This window comes from Malurus melanocephalus, unplaced genomic scaffold (assembly GCF_030028575.1).
Source record: "Malurus melanocephalus ecotype Western Australia unplaced genomic scaffold, MMel_1.1 scaffold_50, whole genome shotgun sequence".
NCBI classification, from domain to species: domain Eukaryota; kingdom Metazoa; phylum Chordata; class Aves; order Passeriformes; family Maluridae; genus Malurus; species Malurus melanocephalus.
In genome coordinates, this window is record NW_026623282.1 from 1,762,733 (window position 1) to 1,786,000 (window position 23,268).

At 44.3% G+C, this 23,268-nt stretch overlaps 1 protein-coding gene across 1 annotated transcript in view; it reads left to right on the forward strand.

The window, feature by feature from the left end:
• Window positions 1–601: 601 nt before the first annotated feature.
• The window catches only part of CPZ (carboxypeptidase Z), a 34,161-nt gene continuing 11,494 nt past the window's right edge, over window positions 602–23,268 (forward strand). Inside the window, exons 1-6 of the mRNA XM_057365269.1 lie at window positions 602–906; window positions 12,673–12,696; window positions 13,606–13,980; window positions 14,728–14,940; window positions 17,004–17,200; window positions 18,090–18,251. Of these exons, the coding sequence (XP_057221252.1) occupies window positions 819–906; window positions 12,673–12,696; window positions 13,606–13,980; window positions 14,728–14,940; window positions 17,004–17,200; window positions 18,090–18,251 (1,059 nt within the window). The 5' untranslated portion in view covers window positions 602–818. The remainder of the gene's footprint in view (window positions 907–12,672; window positions 12,697–13,605; window positions 13,981–14,727; window positions 14,941–17,003; window positions 17,201–18,089; window positions 18,252–23,268) is intronic.

A 23,268-nucleotide genomic window follows, 5' to 3' on the forward strand; every position in this document is an offset into this window, starting at 1 on the left:
ATTTAAAAAAAAAAAAAAAATCAATTTACTATCAACTTAATATAGATTTACCATCCAGTTTTAACCTTATAATGCTCTCCTGGAGTCTTATATATACATTTATGAAGTTATTATTTTTTAAGAAGAGACAGAAAATACTGGCATCCCTCCAACTTTGCTTCTGTAAACTGGAGCTGAAGTAAAACGCTCAGGAGGAGCACACAGAGGGGGATCCTGGTGGCTGCTCTGTGGGTTCCCATTCCCTCTCTGCTGGAGGGGATGCAGCTCAGAGTGCCTTCACTCTCATCTAATGTTTTAAACTTGCAGCTAAGTATGTGATGAAATATCACTCTTTGGGAGGAAAGTTGCTTTCAGTTGTTTGCTTTTCTCTGTCTCTTTTCCATCTGCTCTCTCCAGGCAGCTCTCTTGGCTTCAGGGAGACACTCTTTCATGACTGTCCCTCGTCTCTTAGGAAAACCGCAGCGTGGAGACCAAAGGGACCTTTGGCTGAGGAGCGGCCGGGCAGGAACCCCGCTTTGCTCAAAGTGTTTATGAAATTGTAAACCAGGCTGCGAGAGAGAGAGACGGTCTGGAGGCAAAGAGGAGGGGGAGCTCATTCCTCCTCCCTCTCTGTCTCCAAGCCTTTTGCTTTCCAAGCTGAAATGCAGCTGAAATCTGACGCCTGGACTGCACACACAGTGAGACGTGGGCATGCCCTTGCAGTGCWCTGATTTCCTCTGCAGCTTGGAGAGCCAGAGCCGTGCTGAGGCTCGGCAGAGGAGTCTCTCCATCAGGCAGTGAGTGCCACATCACTGGGCTGCCTTCAGAGGGGCTCCAGCATGGTCCTGAGGCTCCTGCTCCTCCTTGGTGGGCTGCTTAGGGCCACCAAGCCAGCACCCCGCTGTGAAACCGGCCAGGAGACCCTAGGTAAGGCTAATCACCCCAAAAGCCCTTCTCTTCTTTCTTCTCCTGAAGATGAGTGATGAGTTGCAGCTTGAAGGAGAGGGAGACAGGAGCTGTCACTCCCCCCTAGAGATGAGGGGGATCAACTCTTTGGAAATCTGCATACTGCTGGTGATGGAACTGGGGTTGTGCTTGGGAAGCACGGATGGGGAGRTGGGAGGTGTGCGGCTCTGCAACAAAAAAAAACAAGGCTGTGATGTAAGGGAACATAAGGATTCATCATCACTGTCTTTAAGGCTGTCTGTAGATGTGTCTTTCTGTCAATCTGTGGAGCTGCCTGTTGTCAGGATCCCCCTCACTGTTGTGGGGAATGTAGAAGATTCGCCTCTTCTYTGGCCTTGCCTTCTAGGAATGTGGTGGTCAGATTGCAAGAAGGTGAACTTTTGACCCTCTGTATGTTTTTCTGCTTAAGAAAAAAAAAAAAAAGCTTTTCCTTACATTTAGCTTTAGGTCATTAATTTTCAGTCCAAAGTCTGAGATTTATTAGGATCTGACAGCTGTAGGGTGTGTTTTAGCTTGCTATAAGCAATATGGAATTTGTATGAGTTGATTGGCTGGAAAAGCAGATTTACCCTTTAGAAAAAAGGTTAGATAGGAACATGCTGCTAAATTAATTGAAAGTTTTGATTCAGTAACCAGTTGGCTAATAAAATATGTTAACAGTGCCTTTTAAAAATACACATTTTTATCTTAATTAAAGTGTCCTTAATTAAAATTTCATTTATGTGGCGACTTTGGGGATAATGGAGACATGAACTTCAGTGTAGTGACAAGGTTTRTTCCAGGAAAACTATTTTCAGAGAGTTTAAACTCAAAATTAGTCAGAAAAATATTTATTTTATAGGATTACAGGAAGATATAAGTTAACCTGAAACTGACCTTAATGTTACCCAAGGAAATTCAACTGTATTTCAGTGCTTAAATATAAKCCATGGACTGTCACAGGCACTGAACTGCCACACAATACTGTCCATGTGCCATGCACTGCATATAATTTGAGAGTGCTGTTCCCACRAACATCAAAGTGAGGTCTGCCACAGCCTAAAGGGATTTTATTTTTGGATAGAGCTGCACAAAGAGAAGTGTTGTAGACTATTTACAGCCAATTACAGGAAGAGGCTGTGTGGTTTGCAGMATGACCTTTCTCTGTGAGGTATGATTCTGCTCCAGTTCCAGCTGATCAAAGTCTTGCCATGGGACATTAATCCTAGCAGCCACAAATGTATGGATCATTGAGGGGTGACTCTGAGAGTGTTTTGTGTGTGTTGGCAGCTGTGGTGTCTTTAGGGCAGGGTTTGCAGAAAAGAGTTGAATGTGCTGCTAGAGGGATGGCTAGGGGTAGGGAAAGGGAGCTGTCAATGTCACCACATTTGTGCCACGTAGGGGACACACTTCACACTGCAGGGCTGCTGGAGCAGGCAATAAAGTAGCAGCCAGGTCAAGAAACACCTGCCAGGATTCTCAAGGGTTTTTCTTTTCTAAAGGGGGATAAGGCCATGTCAGGCCACATGGACAGAAAGGGGCCTGCAGTGATGCACATGTTCACAAGTGGACCTTTCAGGGGTCTCCTCCCAGCCTTGAGGGCATAAGCTGCATCTTTAACTGTAGCAGAAGGATTTTCTCCCCTATTTTGGGRTCCCTTGTGTAGGTCTTTGKTRTATCCCAGTGGTCAGACCTGTGGTGCCCTGCAAGAGGAGACCAGCCTGGAGCTGATCTTGCAGGAGAGAACAGCAGGAACCAGAGCCACTGTCTGACTTCCAGAAAGGCTGGAGCTTCTTTCTGCAGGCTGCCTGGTGATATTTGTTCTGCAGTGACTCATTTTGCTTTTTTTTTTTTTTTTTTTTTTTTTTTTTTTTTNTTTTTTTTTATGAGAAGCTGAAATGAAACATGCTTTACAATACCAAGATCCTTTGAAAGTGCTTTGTGCTTTTCTGTTTGGAAAAATAAGGAAATGATTACTGTCATCCAGCTCCACAATATGACACAGGCATCATGCCCAATGTGGTGAGCTTTTTGGGCAGCAGCTGGGACCTGTGGCACTGGAAAAGGACAGATCCATTCTCCCAAGCTGTGTCTTTATCCCCGGGGAGTCAGTAAGCTACTGTCCCTCTTAGTGGTAAGACAAGGTTCCATTGTGAGGTAACACTTTCAGACCCTGATAAGTTTAACTGGCCTCTTAGCCTTTAATTTGGGTAAAAAAGTACAGCTTAGCACGTTTCCCCTGAGAGATAGCCAAACTTTTTCAGAGGGACCTAACAGAACAGGTTCCTATTTTATCCAAGTTGTGCGTCTCTGCTGCTGACTGATGTAGTCCAGGGCTAATTAGTTAAATGAAGTGCTTTACAATGATTGACAACAAAACTAGAAACCTTAGAAGCAGGCTGGTCATATACATTCAAATAGGTGACTTTYCTTGCAGCTGGGGACAATTCTACATCATGATTATGATGCTGCTGGGGTCGGGCTAAGGCTGCATAATGGAACAATAGAACGGCTTTAAATGGAAGGGACCTTAAAGTTCATCTCATTCCAAMYCCCTGCCATGGACAGGGACACCTTCCACTAGCCCAGGTTGCTCCAARCCCTAYCCAGCCCGGCCTTGAGCAYTKCCAGGGACGGGGCATAACAGATATAACCTGCAATACCAGCGATGCTAACAGCAATAAATCCTATCACCTGCATTCAGGGAGCGCTTTACTGGGGGATTCCAGGGCAGGAATTGGGGTGCTCCGGTGCTCTGGTGGGGTTGCGATCCCCCGGGGCTTACAGGGTGCTCGGGGAGGGCACGGCCCAGGCTCACCCTGTCCCCGGACCGCTCCGGGCTGTCCCCATCGCCACCGTGCGGGTCCGCGCTGCCCAGGCTCACCCTGTCCCCGGACGGCTCTATGGGCTGTCCCCATCGCCACCGTGCGGGTCCGCACTGCCCAGGCTCACCCTGTCCCCGGACGGCTCCGGGCTGTCCCCATCGCCACCGTGCGGGTCCGCACTGCCCAGGCTCACCCTGTCCCCGGACGGCTCTATGGGCTGTCCCCATCGCCACCGTGCGGGTCCGCACTGCCCAGGCTCGCTCTGTCCCCGGACCGCTCCGGGCTGTCCCCAAGGCCACCGTGCGGGTCCGCGCTGCCGTCTGTGGTGCCACCGTGCGGCTCCTCGGAGCGGCACCGGCCCCACCGCGCTCACACCCCGGGCTGCCCGAGCCTTTGGCCACCGTCCCGATCCCTGAGAGCCCCTGAAGGATGKCTCGGCCACCAGGAACAGCCTGGCAGATGACAGAACCCTGGAATTGACACGGCTGGAAAAGACCGCTGAGATCTTGGAGTTGAAGCATTAACTCGGCATCGCTGTGCTCACCGCTGAAACAGTCCCTAAAGCAGCACATCCACATGGATTTAAATCCTTCCAGTGACTCAACCACTTCCCTGGGTGGMCTGKTCCAATGCTTGACAASCTTTCTGTGATGAAATCTTTCYTAATATYCAACCTAAACCTWCCCTAGCCCGACCTGAGGCCATTTCYTCTYRTCCTTYTACTTGYTACCTGGGAAAAGAGACCGACCCCCWCCTCWCTACARYSCCCCAGGTAACTKCAGAGAAAGATAAGGTCCYCTTCATCTTCCTGTGCTCCAGACAGGAGTCCAGAGGACTGGAGCTGTTTAACCTGAAGCTGTGGGGGTAGGAGACTGTTGGCATACCTGCCACTCGTGGGTCTCCTTCTGTTCCAAACACCTTGATGTTGCCATTGTCTTGGCTTTCTCCTGAGACAGACATTGRCCCATCCTGAGGATCTCTGACCTTYRCCCCTGGAGATGAGAGGGAGTGGGGAGGTACAAGGAGGAGAGATGAGGATTTAGAAACCACCAGGTTAGGAGGCAGGGAACAGTTACAGTATTTATTTTGGAGCCCAGAACAGATTTTGTGATATTGGCTCCCTCCTGAGTTATAGCACTAAGATTAATCATCTTCTGGAAAGTCAGGCTGACAGCAAAAGTGTGTCCACATAGAGAAATCATACCTTTCCCCTCTCCTTCTCTGCAGCTCCCAACTCCACAAAGTGCCACAGTTTTTGCTAARTGAAAGGGGGAAAAGGGGAAAAGCTGTTTCGTCCCACGACCTTCACACTGGCCCCTGCTTCATGGGACCTGAGCAAATTTGTTCACGTTCTGTGGATGCTTCTCATGCTGGTTTTCTGGTGAACCTGTGCACACACAGAGGTAGAGCCTCTCCAGCTGCTCCTGTGACTGCACAGAGTGCCCTGGCAGTGGGCTGGGGTTGCTCCCTGCCCCAGTGGGGTGGTCCCTCATCCTGCTGTGGCTGGCACAGGGGGGTGCTGACATGGAGCATTACCACAGGACGGTGCTGCCACGTGTGGAAAAGCCCAGGCTGCAGGACCCGAGATGGATGTGTCCAAATTGTGTCAAAAGAAAAAATTGCAGAGCTAGAGTCTACATCAYGCTCACTCACGAGATGAGAAATTCCTGCTCTTGTGAAGGCAGTTGTCATCACTGAATCATGTGAGCTCTGCTGAATTCCTGCCAGTAGCTCTAGGATTTCTGCACAATTATCATTCTAGCAACACTGAYCTTCAGCTCCTTTTAACATGGCAAATGGGATCAGAAAGAGACACTTAGGTGGGGAAAGTTTACAGTGAAAACAAAATACACAGRTATCTCCTTATAATGCTGAAATGGTTTAAGCATGATTTTAATCTGAAAGCAAAATTTTCTCCAGAATGTTTGTACAGACATCTTTAAAGTGTGGGGCTGTGCATACACAGAAGTCAAAACTTGAGCAAAACCCCACTGCTCTTAGGCACAGCTAAGCTTTTAGAAAGACTTAGTAACTCCAACGATTGCACTTGTAGATATTACCTCTCCATTCACACAGTCACAGWGCTTGAGGATGCTGGCACCATCCCCTTTGGGCTGCTGATGCCATGTGAGAGCCATGCCCTTCTCAAGTCTGGACCAAATGCTGGATAAATATCTTGGTCTGTTGCTCACTGCAAGGCTGGGCATGGAGTCACCTATCATGTTGTGATCATGGTGTTTAGGGCTGGTGGGCCATGTCCTGGTCTCTTTGATGGGTTTTTATGACCCAGGGCTTTTATGACTGCTGAATCTTGTTTGGACAGAGTCACCTGCCATTTGGATGCAGCTGTCACAGATCAGTGGAGTTTAGGGACTCAGGGCTACTTTGTCTACTCCAGAAATTAAACTGAAACTTCAATCTTTTAATTCATCCTGTTGTAACCATATTGACATAATTGGCACCCAATTWWTAGGGTTATAATAGGATACACTTACCTAGGAGACAATGTGAGATTAAGGCAAGGTTAAGTCAATGTTATTAAATTAACTGTCGATCTTTTGTAACATAAAAGTACCACACTTGGTTGAAACTCAACTGCCCACAGAAGAATCAGATGTGATATTAATTATAACAATTCTCATATATCCAAACTAAAGACAGAGTTGTTCTAGGGAGCTGCATACACTGTTCAAAGAGGATGGGATAATGTTTTGGCAAGGTTGTAGAAGAAAAGATAAAAAACCTCAATTTTTCACACAAACCCCTCCATCCCATGGCTTTCAATAGAATTGGGCTTACTTAAAGGAAAGTTTCTGACTGTGATAAGTTGTTGGCCAAAGCACTTGGAGAGTACTACATTCTTAGTGGGAATTGAGCTATAAAGAGGGTGTGGTCACAAAAGAGATATGGAGAAAAAAGATCCTTTAGATGATAGAATAGGTCAGGAAATCTCTACAACTATCTCCTCACCCCAGCTGTTGTTTAATGCCATCATCCCCCAGACATGAGTTGATTTCTCCCTCCTTCATTGGCCAGACCCTGAGAGATGATCTCCATAAGTCTCCAGATCATCCTGGAGCACAGGCAATGCTTGTTCAGCAGCAGCTCAGTCACACATGCAGCTCACCAAGCCTTCAGCCAATTTGGTAATTGCTGGCCCACTGTTATCATCATCTTCGCTGTGTTTTGTTTTCCCAATGGGTAATTTTCTCCTTGCAATTTTGGAAAGATCTCAGCTGAGGACAGAAAAATGCATTTAGTAGATTTTGCTTAGGGAATTATGTTCAGGACTTTCAGGTCCCCCTTGGAGCATCACTAACCAGCCAGRGACACAGCTGGGGTGACACCAGAGTCACTTGAGGCACCAAGGCAGTGGCAGGGACAGACAGACAGACAGACAGGACACTCTTCATCAGTTCTTTTAGGCACCTACAACCACAGACCTGTTTGATTTGCATCTGAACAAGTGGAAAGAAGGGAGGATTACTGGTGCCCTCTAAGGCTATCTTTGTGTCCTTGCCATGTCTTGTGCCAGGTCTTGGTGGGCACAGATTTTGGCCTGTGAACTTTAGCTTGTGATCTTTCATCATCCATGGAAAAACTTCAGAACTTTTTCACTGACCCCAGAGCAGTCCTGAGAGAGAAACAGTCCAGAAAGAGCTGACTGCAGCGTCATTGCTGTGGGAACACCTTCAGCAATCCAATAAAAATGTGTGTTTAACCCCAGGCCAGGCAGCAGGTGGGTTAGAAAGAAGGGTGATTGGCAATGAACGCTGGCTTGCATCTCCCTGCTGTGATCTTGCTCTGCAAAGTGAAGGCAGATGAGGCATTAATCTCTTTCAGGTGCTTTCAGGCTTCTTCAAGTGAGGGAGCAGGGTTAAATGAGGGCTTCTCAGCGCTCCTGGGCGCTGCTTCTGCTGCTGCAAACTCATCCCTCCCCCAGGCAGCCACTGCAGTTTCTGGGGTTAATAACAGGTATTGGTGTTTAGTCTCTGCTCACAAAAGCTTTGATGTATCCAGAAAGCAGATTTAACCRCGTGGCTGCTTTTTGCAAGCACTCCTCTCTCCTCCGGTTTTCCTGGAATTCCTTCTCTGGCAATCTTCTCCACATCTGCCCCTGCATGTGCACCTTAGGTGTGTGGCTGCCTTCTTTTCTGGGCTTTGTGCTTGACCCTGTCTGATCCACTCAGCTCTCTAATTACTCTGCCCTGGTCCCCTTACATCTCCACTCCTCCTACAGCCTTCTCCTGATGATTCTGATCCATTTTAGTGTTATATAATGGATCTTTTCCTGCCCTTGTCCTTGTGCTGCAGCTAGGAGCTGGCTCTGGAAGCAGGCTGTGCTTTGCCACTTGAAGCTGCTGTTCCAGGGTTTTGCAAAYTGGTAAAGCTCAGCAGTGCTTGTAWCTTACTACTGCTTTAAATTTTGTCTCTTGAGTGACAAAGTTAGAATATAATTGAAAGATTGACTCAATGAACTGTGTACAACAGCCAGGAGAGTGATAGGAATGTGATAAGGAACTGAAATGCTTTGTTTGGAACAGCAGAGGTTTTGACTATTAACAGACTCAAATGAATATTTATGTTCTTCTAGTTTAAAAATGTATTGTAAGGAGCCCAGAAAGATRGGAGGGGTGTGCTGGTCAGTACAGATCAAAATAGATGAGATAATTTATATTTTAAAGACTAGCGTATCCCCTACTAATCTACCTCACTGAATGATTTAGATATTTTAGATTTAAGACTGGGCTTTGGGCTTATTCCAGAACATCAATCTCACCAGTCTCCTGTTGGTTTTGCTCTTGAAAAGGCAGCTGGCCAGAACATGGTACTGGAAGTMGCTGTTGAGCTCTGTTGCCTGGGTTAGGGTTAATCACATCAGCTTGCTTCCTTTGGTGCTGAATCATCAAGGGGAAAAAATGTAAGCTTGGCAGTAAAATATGTATGTGCTGCATTGTAGATTTTCAAGCTTGCCTTTGCAAATTAAAAACAGAAGGTTATTTTATAGAGAGAGCTCAGAAAGCTTGAAATGGCTTTTCTCCTCTTCAATAAGTTATTTTGTCCATAATCTTAAATAGAAGTCGTGCTACTGAAAGGACTTTTGTAGCTCTGGTGGAATAGCTAGAGTACAAAAATAAACAAAAAATTATATATAAAATAGCTAGAGTACAAAAATAGAAAATTGAAAAGGCTGTTCTGAGTCAGGAAGAAAAAGGTCTCTCTGTACCAACCTGAAGGAGGATGGGACTTTGAGAAGAGGTGACACTCTCTTCCTTTGAACCCGGGGAAGCCTTTGCACAGAAAAAATTTGAAAATTTTTACTCTTTCAAACACAGAAGAAGTGACTGAAGTCTGCCAAGTTAATTGGGAGACCTGAGAAATTCTTTGTCTATCATTGCCTGTCATTTCTCTTATGAAAATGAGGAAGGGAAGGGCTGAACTCTTCTGCCATTGCCAAATCTTAGAGAAAACGAGCTGTCATGGGTGGGGATGGGGATTTTCTGGTGATTTCTGTWTGCAGAGACCCAGGCCAGTGGGTGCAAGGCTGCAGGAACAGAGCGTTCAGCTGCAGCCTGGAGCTGGYCTTGGAGAGTTTCCTGCTGCTGGCTCCCAGGCAGGCAGGCTCTGGCCCAGCTACGTGTAACCATGCTTATTTATGTAAACTCACATCCTGGAGAATTATCTTTGGCCCTTGCAGAGCTGCACCCTCCAAAACATATGTAAGCATTGGCGTTAGGAARCATTGGGGAAGTCAGAACACCACATCAGCACACTTACACATTGCAGGCTGGCTGTAAAGCAAAGCTTGGTATAAACCAGACCTTTTCTCTCTTGYTTTCATGTACATTGACTGCTGATAACGTGAAATGTCCAGCTGTTTCACTCCTGGGTGTTTAGAAGAGCTGTGGCTGATCTGTGGGTCATAGGGGATTRCATGATGGGGAGAGGTGGACTCGTACAGCAGAAAAATTTGCATAGATATCTCAGTAATGAGAGACAGAGAGAAAATACCATGGTATGCTGCAAAAGTGTGAGACTTAGTTTAGATCTAGATTTAGGTTTAGATCCAAGTTTARAATCCAAGAGCAAGGAGCCACTTTTGCTAATCAGTGAGTGAGTTTTGGTAGCTTTGAGTTTTTAAGGGACATTCTGCATCCCAAGCAGTGGAAAGGCTTTTCCCACTAAGCAGGTGTTTGCAGAATCATCCCTGCGTACTACATACTGAGATGAATAAATTCAGTTGCCATGGAAAAGATTTATATGGATTTGGTTCCTCATCTAAAAAATAAATTTATCCTCTTCACTCAGCATCTTTGTTAAAGAGTAATAGCCATGTTGCTTAATAGATTTTCTCTCCCTGTATAAATATGGTAAAAATATTGAAGTGTAGACAACAGGTAGCACAGTCTGAAAGCAGAGCTTTCCCTCCTGTGCTAGCATCCCCTCCTCACAAAAGGAGCCAGTCCTCAGGTGAACCCAGGGACAGCACATGACTTAGCGGAATTTCGCTTCCATCAGCTGTCAATCTCTTCCCTGTGCCTCTCCTTCTGGCCAGCTRGGCAGAAAGAGGCATCTGATGAAAGCAGCAGACCTGCTGCCTTTCCCCTTTGGTTTCCTCTGCTTGCTCCAGTGTGTTGCCAGAACACTTTTTGCTCCAGCTGAATAAGCAGAATTCTGAGCTGCCATTGAGAGCAGGGCAATGCCACATCTCAAWCTGACTGATGGCCATAGCATTCCTGCACAGCAAAAGCAGCTGGGGAGACTGTGTGTGCCTCAGTTGTGTTATGTGATCATTGCATGCAGGACAGATAAACAAAAAGGACAYTTGTAGCTTGGTCCTGGGGCCAGCAGAGGGGAAATTCCTCTTACCTTTGAGGAAAAGTGAGCAGTTGTAGAAAGACCATTCATAATCCCCAAATGCCCCATGAAGAATTATGCCCAGCACACACAGCCCTCTAGTCTAAAATAATAGCTGCAATATATTCATTTGCTGCTCAGAAGAGGGGAAAAAAAGGTGTCAAATATTTCTTATCCATCCCTCAAGGTAAAGAAGGGGATTAATTGCTAATGATCCTGGTGATAAACAGCTCTAATATCACTGCTTGGTGAGACGTGGCTAAACTCAAGCCAATCCTCTCCACACTACATTTTCCCCTTTGTAAGGAACATTTGGCTGGCTCCAGACTTGTCTCCAAGGTCTCTCAAATGTGGGTGTGATGGTGTTAGCATAAAAGAMTATCCAGATTCAGGAGGTAGTGACATCCAATTTTATCAGCAGGATTAATTGCTGGAGCTCTTACTAAAAAGAGATMATTTCTTTCTCTCTCCCAGCTAGCATTGTACAAAATGCTATTCCTTGATTATCCCCAGATGTGACACCACATGCAGTATCTGGCTGAGATGAAGCTTTTTTAGAAATGCCTTGACCCTAATAACTAACTCWCAGAGGGGGTTGTGCCTAGCTAGGGGAAACACTGAAATCCTACAATGGAAGGCACTGTTGGTGAACCAGGTATTATTTAATGCAATTAGCATAAGCTCTGAGCCAGGAAAGGAGTTTGTATGGATGTAATCTTTTTCTAGCTTGCTGCTTAACAGAACATGTTGGTGTTGGGAATGTTTCTGCTGGTTCTGATGCCTCATTTATTTTATGAGGTAATGTGGCTCAATTACAATTCATGATATAGAACCAGACTAATTTCCAATTAAATGTCCCCCTCCAAGATAAAATACCAGGGTTAATTTGGTTCTCATTACAATGACTTTATTTTGGCTAAAGRACGATCAACTCATTAGCAACACATGTGCATATGATTACATTTAAACAAATATGCCAGGAGTAGAAGTTTAAAGTCTCTTTAGCAGGAAAATAAAGAAAACATAATGAATTTGGTCTTGTGAGGACAAATACTCAATTTACCGGGCAAGAAGCTAAGTGCCTGTTCTCCTAGTGAGCAGAACAGACCCCCAGTACATCACAGGGAAAGTGAACCTGGTGGTGCTCAAGCTCGTAGACAGTGATTTAACTCCTAGGAGGCACTGGTGGAACCAATTCCAGTACCTTGGCAGAAATATATCTCTTTAATTGTCARTATTGGTGAAGAACAATGTAGAATCATTGGCTACAGGAGAAAAAGAAGCATTTGCTGGGCCATCAATGTTTCTTCAAAATTAAGAAAGCATCATTTGTTTGACCTCACAAACAGAAAAATAGTAGAGATCACTTTGCTCTGCGCAAATGCAGGGTGAAGGAATGCACCAGGKAATGCAGAGAGATATTTAAGATAAAGAGCAATGCTGGCAATGATGTGGATATAAATTGGCCACAAACACTTTTAAACAGGAAATTAAAAGGCAATTTCTGGCCATTAGAAGAGTGATCTTTTGGRAAAGCTTTCCTGTGAGAGTAGTTGGGGAGGGAAATAATTAGTTTTAAGACATTATTAAAAGTGTGATAAAATGCAATTGCTAGAGATACRATGAAGTAGGATGAGGAAGAAATAAAGTCCCCTCATGTCTACACAGGCTGAATTGCTTTACAAGAAAGATATGCACAACATTATATGGGACAAATAGATCTTTTAAGGGAGATTGATAAAAAACACTTTGATACGTACAGGAGGACTCATACAGACTTTTAGACTGAACCACATTTAAAAAGACCTAGGTTTTGATTAGTGAATTTTCCGAGGCACCAACTGCGTGTGGATGAGGGTGAATGGGGTTCCTTGACTCAGCTTTCATCCTGTGATTCTGTAATATGTGCCTGCTGGGAATATGTGCTTGTCCCTGGTATGGCTGGACCTCAGGACACAGAGCTGCAGCAGCCTCTGTGGGGATACCAGATCAGACAATTCCTAACACAAGGGAGGAACCATGTATACCCACCTGTAATGATTTTTCCTTTTCTCTTTATTTACAGGTCAATGCCAAACTGTGCAGAAAGGTATGAAGAGTCTTTCCTCGCTGTTCTCGGAGAACCTCAAAACCTTRAGTATTTCTTCATGGTTTCCTGACAAGTATTGTCATGTTGGTGCTGYAGTGGATTTTGTTACAAGAGAAATGTGCTCTTTCACACAGTGTAGTATTTTGCTGCTGTTACAGCAGGATTTRCTACCAATCAGAGCAAAAGGATGCTCAAATGTAGACCCATTACTGTATTAGCCAGTACTTTGATGAAGAGATGTTTTTCTATTACTCCTTTTCACCTCTAAGTGGGTTGAAGGTATTACCAACACTTATCCTTCCTAAGGCCTCCTAACCTGATTTCTTAAAATGTATTGAGATTATGAGAATATACAGTGATCACATTTATGGGTCTGCTCGCTCATGAGTTAAGTCCTAGAATGACTTTTCATCTCTTTGGGCAATTTCAATCAAACTTCTGAGAGGGTCTGTAGTTTCAGAGATATTAAACTCTAAAAATTTTRTGGGACTAAGCAGAGAAAAGAGATAACTTAGTGGAATGTTCCCCACTAAAGAAAAAGCCTATGGTGGTATGATCTATCACCTATTCAGAGAATCCATCTGCAAAGGCAAGGACAGGGGAGAGAGTGATATCACAAACACACTTTTATTCAGGAATCTGAGTTTTACCCACCAGCAAATTGCCACCTTTTTCTTAGGAATTCTCTGGTGTTTAATAAGATCAAAGTATATCTCCAGACCAAGCATGCTTCTCATCCTCTTTTTATAAGGAGTTTTAGACATGCACTTCAGTTTTCAAGCTGTTTCCAGCCTAACTAAGAACTAAAAAAAGAAGTTCATGGAATGTGTTATTTGTTATGTTGTCTGAACTATTCAGAGAATGTCAGTGAAGAAAGTTATTATTCCTGTGTTCATCTCCTTTTCATAGCAAAATGYGTGGATATAGCCCTAAGTTCTTGCACTGATGTTGCCTATACTCAAATGGTGTATCCAAATTTTCTGGACCAGAAGTCTCGAGAAGTGATTGAGTACAGCTCTGAGTACCTGCTCATCAGTGTGCTGCACAACTTACTGCAGGGGGAATGCAACCCCGACCTGAGGCTCCTGGGGTGCTCAGTGCTGGCCCCACAGTGTGAAAAGGACAAAGCCATAAAGCCCTGCAGGCACGTCTGTGAAAACCTCAAAAAGAATTGCCTCCCTGCCTTTGATGCCATAGACATGGCTTGGCCCTATTTCCTGGACTGCGACCGCTTTTTCGCCGGGGAGGAGGAGGGGTGCTTCGACCCGCTGGCAAAGCTGCGAGGTGAGAGGACAACTCTGCTGGCACACCTTGGCTCCTCTCACTCAGCCTGACACCTCTGGGGCACAAAACCCCTTTGTCATCTCAGCCTATTGTCTTCACGGACACCGTTAATGTGGTGGCATTAATTTTGTTCCACCTATTTTAGATGATTAAACTGTGCTCAAGAAGTATCTATTTTTTTGCCTCATTTAAAAAGAACATCAAGACAGGCAGCTCAGAGCAAGATGCATTTAGATAAGCCCTGTCCTGTGTGATGGCTGTCTATATATTTGAAACATTTTRTTAAAAAACTGAGATTTTAGTGCCCTCATAATTCTGTAACTGCCTGTCAAGTTTAACAGCTCATTAAAATATTCTCATTAATGATTGCCACATATTTTTTGTTTGGATGAAGAAAATCCAAATAGCTGAAGACAGATGAATCTCATTTAAAAAAAAAAAAAAATCACCAAATTGAGAGGGAAAAATCTGTACAATTTGTTACCAAAATGAGCTAGCATGCCGAAGTCTGAATTATAACTGGAGATTGCACAAATATTTGTCATTGTGCATATGCATTAGTAGGATTTTGCAAATAAAACATGCCACTATAAACACTGTAGGATATGCCTCATACATTTAAGGTTTTGATTACAGCTTTATTTTCAATTCTCCTACTTATGAAGATATTTTGCTAAAAGTGCAGGCTTTCACACAATCCTCTGAGCGTTATGGTTTTAAACACTGAGTTATAATTTTTCATTGCAGGAGAAGCAGATGCTGAGGAAGATYTGTCTTCAGACTTGCCAGCAACTTTTATCCAGTTCAAGCACCATTCATATTCCCAAATGGTGAGCACCCTGAAGAAGACTGCCTCTAAGTGCTCCCACATTGCCACCACCTACAGCATAGGTCGCAGTTTTGAAGGGAAGGATCTTTTTGTGATTGAGTTTTCAACCAAGCCTGGACACCACGAGCTGCGTGAGTTATATCAGTTCTGATCAGGGAGGGGAGAGCAGATTATCCCAGTGCAAACAGGTCTTTTTACTGGGACATCGCTTTAACTGCAAAAAGCATTGACTCAAAAATATTACTCCTCCCTCCTGAATTACAGTGAATTTCAGTGTGCCTGAATGGCAGTGAGAGTTGATTCCTTGTAGCAATTACAACCCAGTTGCAATTTATTGCTGTTACAAGCTCTGTGTATGACCATGCTTGGCAAACCTGTTCCTTGTATGACCATGAATTTGGGTGCAGTGATATAGCTGTTACTTATTTGTGCCCGATGTACAAATTAGGGATACTTTTCTGTTGCTGAATTGCCGTCCCTATCATCAACACTCCCTCACTGTCCTTCACACCCTGAAATGCACACTTTCTGAGAAGATCTCAGATGCACAAGGACTCTGACACCAAAAAAAAGGATGATCCAGCATAGAAAACAGTCCTGAACAGAGGTTCATATCAGTGCTGTACCTGTCAGTGTAACAGTGGATGATGCCAGGAATTTATGTTAACATAGCCCCCCGAACAGATGCTATTATACTGTATATAGGGGCTAATGTGTACATTAGGATATGAGTCCTCATAAATTTTTGGCAGAGGGAAACAGCTCAAATCTCTTATTGTTTTTTAGTTTCATCACTAAGACAGCAAGGGCCAGATTTTTTTAATGTTTTAACTCAAAAGACAGATAATTTTCTAAGGGACTATTAGGTATTATTTTCCTGTGACCATCTCCCAACTCAATAATTATACTTGAGTGGATGTGSTGGATTGCCATGGCCATTGCTGGGAGCCTCAGGTTGTTTCTCATCAGAAGAACTCCAACATCARCACAGCCTCAGCAGTGTGGCAGAACTGAGCTCCATCTGATTTAATACTTAATTGAGATAATGCTCCCAGGTCAGGCTGCTGAGTCCTCTGTGTGCTGGGCTGCAGGGGAGTCAGAGGACAGCAAAGGCTGGTAGCTTTGTTTACTCTCAGCCATGCTGCCTTGCAGGATCTAGAGGTATTTTGAGGTGCCTTTAAACTTAATCAGGTCCCAGTAGATGTCATTAACAGAGAAAAGAYCTACATTACATTTTCCTGGCCTGTCATCCTTCCTCTCTTTCTCAAAGAAAATAAGTTGCAGGTGTCTTTTTAAGCTTGTACTCCATTTGCCAGGAAAACACAAAGCCTATGAATCAGGCTTTCAAACGAAAACTGTGATATGGCATGATAAAAGATGGTAGTTTAACACATTTTTCTAGCATTTCCTTCTAAATCTGTTGCTTCATGCTTCTTAGAACTGTATAAAAGGAGGTGGGAATAGCTCCAGAGCTGGAGATTTTGCCAGCCTGAGTGAGTAGATAATAGTTCTGTGCCAAGCTCCCTCCAGTGTCAGGTGCTCAAGGCTGGCCAGGATCAAAGGTAAAGATGAAGGRATAGACAGGAAAGGGTGTCTCCAAAGTGCACCTATTTTCTACTTTCCATTAGTCTCTAGGGAAGGATGGAAATTGAGAGAATGACTGCAGGGAATTGTGAAGTTCTGTGTTTCTAATAGGCTTATTCCAGAGCTATTTAGCTTGAAAGCCAYTTTATATGCATAACCCAGCTGCTTTCCCGAATAAAGGGGTAAAATATTACACATCTGCAGGTCATTTCTAGGATCTGTGTCGAAATAAGGCATTGAAGCTGCCCAGGGTAGGTCGGAATGTCAGGGTTGTTTTTTGATCTTTCTCAGCCATAGCCTGACATTTTTGTTTTCAGCAACGTTTACTCACAATTAATGACAAGTCTAGCAAAAGCTCAGAGCAATGATGGCCTCTTATAGTTTGGAATCCTAATAGTTTGTAATTATTTCACTCTATTTAAACTGTTACTGAACTGGTGCATAATAGAGGGAAGTTCACTTGGAACTGCTATGCTATTTGCAGGAAAGTGTGCACAAAATTAGTGTAAATAAAACTTTGACTCATCAGTAAGTGACTTGGGTTAGTCTGATTTTGGAAGCCACTCAGGTATAATCAAATTAAAACATCTCATTACTTCATATCCCACAGTCAAGCCAGAATTTAAGTACRTTGGCAACATGCACGGAAACGAAGTTGTGGGGAAGGAACTGCTGATTTACCTCGCACAGTATCTGTGCTCTGAGTATCTTCTTGGGAACCCTCGCATCCAGACMTTGATTAACAACACCAGAATTCATCTCCTGCCTTCGCTCAACCCTGATGGGTATGARCTGGCTGCAGAAGAGGTAAAAGTTTTAGTATGAGGAGATATCAGGTCTTCATGTTTCTGCAATTCCCTCCCRGTCAGAATCCCRGGTGGGTTTGGGGGTGCATTGCTTTCCAAAGATGGTGTGAACAGAAATAGGATGAAATCAAGCCATATTTGTCATTCCTACTGCCTGCATGTGATGGTGTGGGAATGACTGTGTTTCTCTTTCACACACTTAGCACTCTCTGCTATCAGTTCCAGTACAAAATGCCTACTGACTCACTGTAATGATTTACGCTGTTTTATAAGGAAATGYGGTTTGATATCATGAAACAGATGTTCCTCCTTTTTTTTAAAGTGTAGGTACAATAAAATGTGAACATTTTCTGTATAGTCACAGTTTCATAATGGATGGCAGTTTTCAGAGATCAACTCCTGTCTGAAGGAGACCTGTGAAAACAAAATTTCTATTATTTGTTACCTGACATTCTTCTTTATAGCTCACTGTTTTCTCTACAACCATTAACATGGAACTGGACCTTTCTTTCTCTGTGTTGCTCATACAGTGAGCTCTGTCAGTTTTGTGAGTCTGGGGTTTGTTGCACTCTGCCTCATTCTGTCTTGGGCCATCAGCTGTATTTTCTTTTTCTCTCCCTCTAACCCACTCTGCATGCTGCTCGGAGCAGGAGGCTCCTGTGTTCCTCTCATGACTCACATCACTGGTGAGTGAAACACTTCCTGAATACCAGTTAGTGCATTAATATTCATGGGGACAAAATGTGATTAATTAGTAAGTGTGGGTTTTTAACAGTACAGACATTTTCAGTTTACTTCTTCTATAACTTGCCTTTGTGAAAATTGTTTAATCAAAGTGTTATTTTGAGACAGGAGGGTGTTCTGAAGTTGGCTTCTGTGTTACAAAATAGGGGGCTGGCTACAATGGATGGGTCATTGGACGCCAGACAGCTCAGAACTTGGACCTGAACAGAAATTTCCCAGATTTGACATCTGAGGCTTACAGAAGAGCTGGGATTCGTGGGGCCCGTCTGGACCACATCCCCATTCCACARTCCTACTGGTGGGGTAAGGTATGAATTACACATTTTATAAATCATATATACTACAGAGCAGCTCAGGAATCAAGGGATTGAGATTGCTTGTTCTGAAGTTGTTTGCTTCTAATAAGATTTTACAAGTAGGACTGAGGAGGACAGGCTCAGAAGCAGCATGAAAATTATGGTGTAGGGCTGGCCAAAGAAGCAGGTGTCAGAAATAATTCACAAAATTTGTAGATAATTTGAGCTTTTCTGTTTTAGATTAAGAACAACAACTGGTACAAAGGGATCACAAGTGTGTAATGATGCATCATTGGTGCTTTAAACTGTGGTACATGTTAAAGGCTTTATGGATTTGGTTGTCCTTAAACTAAGCTTTGCACAGGTTTGATGCAATAGGAGTTTCTGCCTTGGAAAATGTACAAAAGCTGCATGTGAAGTTGTATGTTGTCACCTTCCCTTAAACGAGGGTGTTTGTGAATGGCTGTAACCACGCAGAGCAGTGGGAACAGCCTGTGGAGCTGCAGTGGTGCTGCGAGGAGAAGCTGCTGCTGCTGCAGGGTGGGAGCAGATGGAGGCAGCACTGCAGGGCCTCACACTCATCCTCACTGAGCTCTGCGTGATGTTTTGTCCAGGAATGCAAAGCTCAGTCCTGCCTGTGTTTCTGGCAGCCCAGCAGCTCCTGGCACTAGAAACTCGCAGTGGAACTCAGCTGCCCTTGAAAGAAGAACCACAGGAAGCTGAATCAGTAGTTGAGATATTGGGAGCTCTGCTTTTCTTCTGCTTTTAAAGTAATTTTATTCTAATTGAGTATTTATTGCTGGCACAAAGCCTCAGACAGGTGGGGAAGAGGGYTGTTTCAGCATCTGGTGTGTTAGCAGAAGATTTGAGAGATCATACTTCAGTTTCTTACTCTGCTGCAGGTGGTGTTACATAAAGCCAGGTCCAAATTCCAAAGGCATCAATCACTGATGCTGCCCCTGTGCTCTGGTACCCCATTTCACAGCAATAAAATCTGGATAAAAGCACCTCACTGCCCCAGGATAATGTGCAGATGCAATAATGAAAGGCTCAATAATGCACAGTGTCTCAAATCACTAATTTCTGCCATAGCTAAGCTGAAGTAGTTTATTCTACTTTATGCATTTTGTCACAGATCTCAACTAATGGCACTGAATTTCTGCATGATTATAGGGTCACAAGCTTAAAAGTTTTCAATTTTTGACTGAATAATAACAGATAAAAGTGAGTTAGTAAATGCAAATAGAGTACAGAGCCCCACACAGAAAAAGAAGGATTTAGAGCTGTGGAGCAGAGCCCGAGGCCAGATGAAATAGCTGGGGGGGAAAAAACAGGTTTTTTAGGGGCAAAGTCAGAGACATTTTGATTCACCAATGTGGTAAGTTGTCCCTGGCTCCTGAGTTGAAATAAAAACAGGGAGAGGTTGGTCACCAATTACCATCAGAAGCAAAACAGAATCGACTGGGGAAAATTATTTATATTTCTTTTATTTATTATGAATCAAAGCAGATTACAGGAATGAGAAATATTAAAAACATTTTCCTCCCATCTCTRCCTTTTTGCCAGGCTTAATTTTGCACCTGAATTCTATACCTGCTTTCCTGCTGTGGTGCAGGGCAGCTGGGAATGGGGGCTGTGGTCAGCTCATCACACATTGTCTCTGGTGCTCCTTCCACCTGAGGGGAAGGGCTCCTCAGACTCTTCCCCTGTTCCTACATGGGAAGGAAAGGAAAGGATGGAGATCTCCCTCCAGCTGTGTGCTCCCTCTCTGTCTCTATCCAGAGGTGCAGTAAAGGACCCAAACTACACTGAAGGAGGACAAACACATTTTTGATGCCCTTTTTAGCCAGTGCCTGGTGCAAACTGTGAGCTTGTCTCACCCTGTGCAGCCCAGAGTCCCTGGAACTCTGGATWTCCCAGCTCTAACTCCTCCCTCTCTGAGTCCTGCCTGTGCCCTGGTTCTTCTGCTGCCCTGTGAGATGGTCAGTGGCAGGCAGTCACTGCAGAAGTCATTTTTACAGCAATGATTTAKCTTCCTTAAGCACCGTGTGAGATCACAGCAGCTCACAGAGGGATGGGTGGAGGCAGCCAAGCATTGCTCTCACAGCTCTGCCCCAGCTGCAGGGTGCTGGTCACACACAAGGGACCGGGGAGCCTTGGCACTCATCCACCCCAACCTGAGCTCTGCCTCAGTGGGTGCAGACCTGGGCTTATAAATACATTGCTTCTCCTACAAACCTTTCCCTCTTTTTAAAGGAGAAATAAGGTGACCATCCAAGGAATCATGGCTCAGAGCACTGAAGCTTTGGGAACTTCTAGGTGCTTTCCTGGCTCCAAAGCTGGTCCTCACATGAACGACACCCAAAGCATCTCCAAATCCATTTTGCTTTGCAGAACAAATGAGGGAGCCAATGTGCCTGTGGCCTCGGTGGCACCACAAAATCTCCTTGCTGATTGTAGTTTCCTATTGATCACAAACCTGGCAGTAAGGGGTCCCACAGGCTGGGGATATCACAGGACTGCCAAATCAGCTCTCCCAAAATGAGCCTTGCTTTTGTTGGTAGATGAACCCGTATCTCTTACAACAGCACTTTGTGCATGCAGGAGCAGTAAGGTTGAGTGTTTCAGCATCAGCCTCTCAGCTTTCATTTGCTTAATAGTGTTACCTGCCTCATTAAAGTAATTACCTGAGTGTTGCAGGGCATTGTATAAAGATCAGGAAACAGAAAGTGAGCTCTCAGCCAGAGCTCCTGCTCCCCGAAAGCCTGGCTTTATATAGCCAGGCTATGTTTGTTCCCTACTATTATGAATTATTGTAATAAATGGTCTGCGGGCTCAGACAGAGAGACTTCAGGCTTCATCTGAAATAAAGTCAGTTCAATTGGCTTGATCCAAACAGAATTTGGAAGTCTATGCCCGTGGAGGCTGGCATAGTCTTTAGGAAAATTGGTCTGGCTGCTTTTAAAAGGGGAAAAAAAGAAATCTTTGAAAGCCATGGAGACAGTGACTAATTGCAGTATAATCGACAGAAATGGGATTCAGGTTTAAAAAGGRTAGTGGCTCTTCTCTGTACTCAGCCAGAAATAATTTAACTGTTTTCTAATTGTGCTCTGAATTGTTCTTGTGAGGAGGGTACATTAAAATTGATCTCATCTAACTTAAAAGCAAAAGCCTTAGCGGAAAAAAAAAAGTCAAACCCCACAAAACTCACATTAAAGGAAAAGTCAAAGGCCAGAGTGACAGATAATATCTGCTATCATCCAGTGGAGCTGAACCAAAATGTGCGCATTTCAAAGCCTTGATCACTGATGTCACTGAAATGTTATTAGGATAAAAATAGTGACATTGAAACTCCTGGTTTTCCACAACATTCACATCAATAAGACCCTGGCACTGTGAGACAGCACTGTCTTGGGGTTTATGCAGGTATCTTGTCAGCCAGTTGGCTGATCAGGATGGACTGAAATTCAGAGTTCTCAAATAAAACTGTGCATTTTACTCTCATCCACTGAATTGCAGAAGCAACTTTAAAATCTTGTTAAGGCCCAAGGGTGCTGTTTGAAAGCAGAGCTGAGGTTGTGTCAGGCTTGGCCTCTCTGGCTGGGCAGCAGGAGCTGGGGCAGCTTCAGCAGAACAGAGAGATGATGGGATTTTGGGACAGCATCCTCCTCAGAAAYGCTGATGCTATGGGCTTGGGGGGTGTGAGCTTGGTGCCAGGTGCTCACCCACCCCGTGAGCTCCCAAACAGGGATCCAGGGGGCAGGCAGTGACACTTAGTGCCCTTTACAAGCCATCTGGGGCTCTGCCCTTCAGAGGAGATGGGCCCAAAGGGCTGAGGTGGGAGTGGCTGGTGCAGTCCCAAATACTGCTGGGGTAAAGATCACGATCTGATCATCCCAGGACACTCTACAAGGCCAGAAAAACAAATACTTTGGTGCAGACAKCATTCTTTGGACACTGCCATGTTCCTGGGGGCTGCTTTCTTCTCCCACTTCTGCACTGTGTGAGGCTGAAAAAAGTCCTTTCTTTTTGGAATGCTTTTTATCTGCCTTTTAATTTTTTTTTTTTTTCCATGCCATGCCCTTCCTGGAAACTCTGTGTTTAATCTTCCCTAACTATGTAGAAAAACCTTGATTAGGTTTCTGGTGTGCAAAGTGCATTCTGTGTGTTCCTGAGTTGATCAGACTTTACCTGTTACATCCCATTTTTGTAGCTRCCTCTTGTAAATGCCAAAGTTGAAGGGGTTGTCACACAGAATTCAGAGGCTACCACTAGTCTGACAAAACGAACCTGGCCTTTTTCTCCTGGGAACCAATGGCACAAACCAGCTTGTGTTCATGTGCTGATCACAAACTGCTGATTTAATGATTCACCTGCAGCAGTGGGAAACTCAGGTTCCCATTTCTCCACAGCCTTTTACCCTTGCAGTGGCCAAAGGCACCARGTCAGATCAATAACTACAGAKGGGCATTTTAAGGAAAYCTGAAAATGAGAAGGACTCAGTTTATAGCTATGGCATCTATAGGGAGGTAGAATCCTGCTTAGATCAGGAATCGACAGGGTAATATTCTCTTAAATCATTCCAGGTAAAACTATATTTAGACAAGGCTTTTTCTTTGGCTTTCTGCCTCATTGATGGAGCTGTAATACATCCATGGTGCACCTTTGCTTCACAGTGTTTTTYTCTGCTCCAAAACTGGGTTTGTGGATCCCCAAAGGTATTTCTGTAACAACAGCAGATTGGGGACTGATCCAAAGAAAACAGGAATTACTTATGTTTAAACACAAATGTATAGATCCTTAGGGGTTTCATCCGGTTGGTTTGGTTGAGTTTTCTTTTTTTGTTTGTTCTGGAGGTTTCTTTCCTGCACATGTTGGTCACTAGGCACTCTAGAGCTGTGTCTGTCTGGTGTTCTGCAGCTGATGGGGTCACAGCAAAGGGTGGTAAGTGACGTTACCAGCCCGAAACAGATGCTGGATGAAGTTCATCAGAACAGATCTTTCTCATTTTTRTAAAACCTGCAAATCT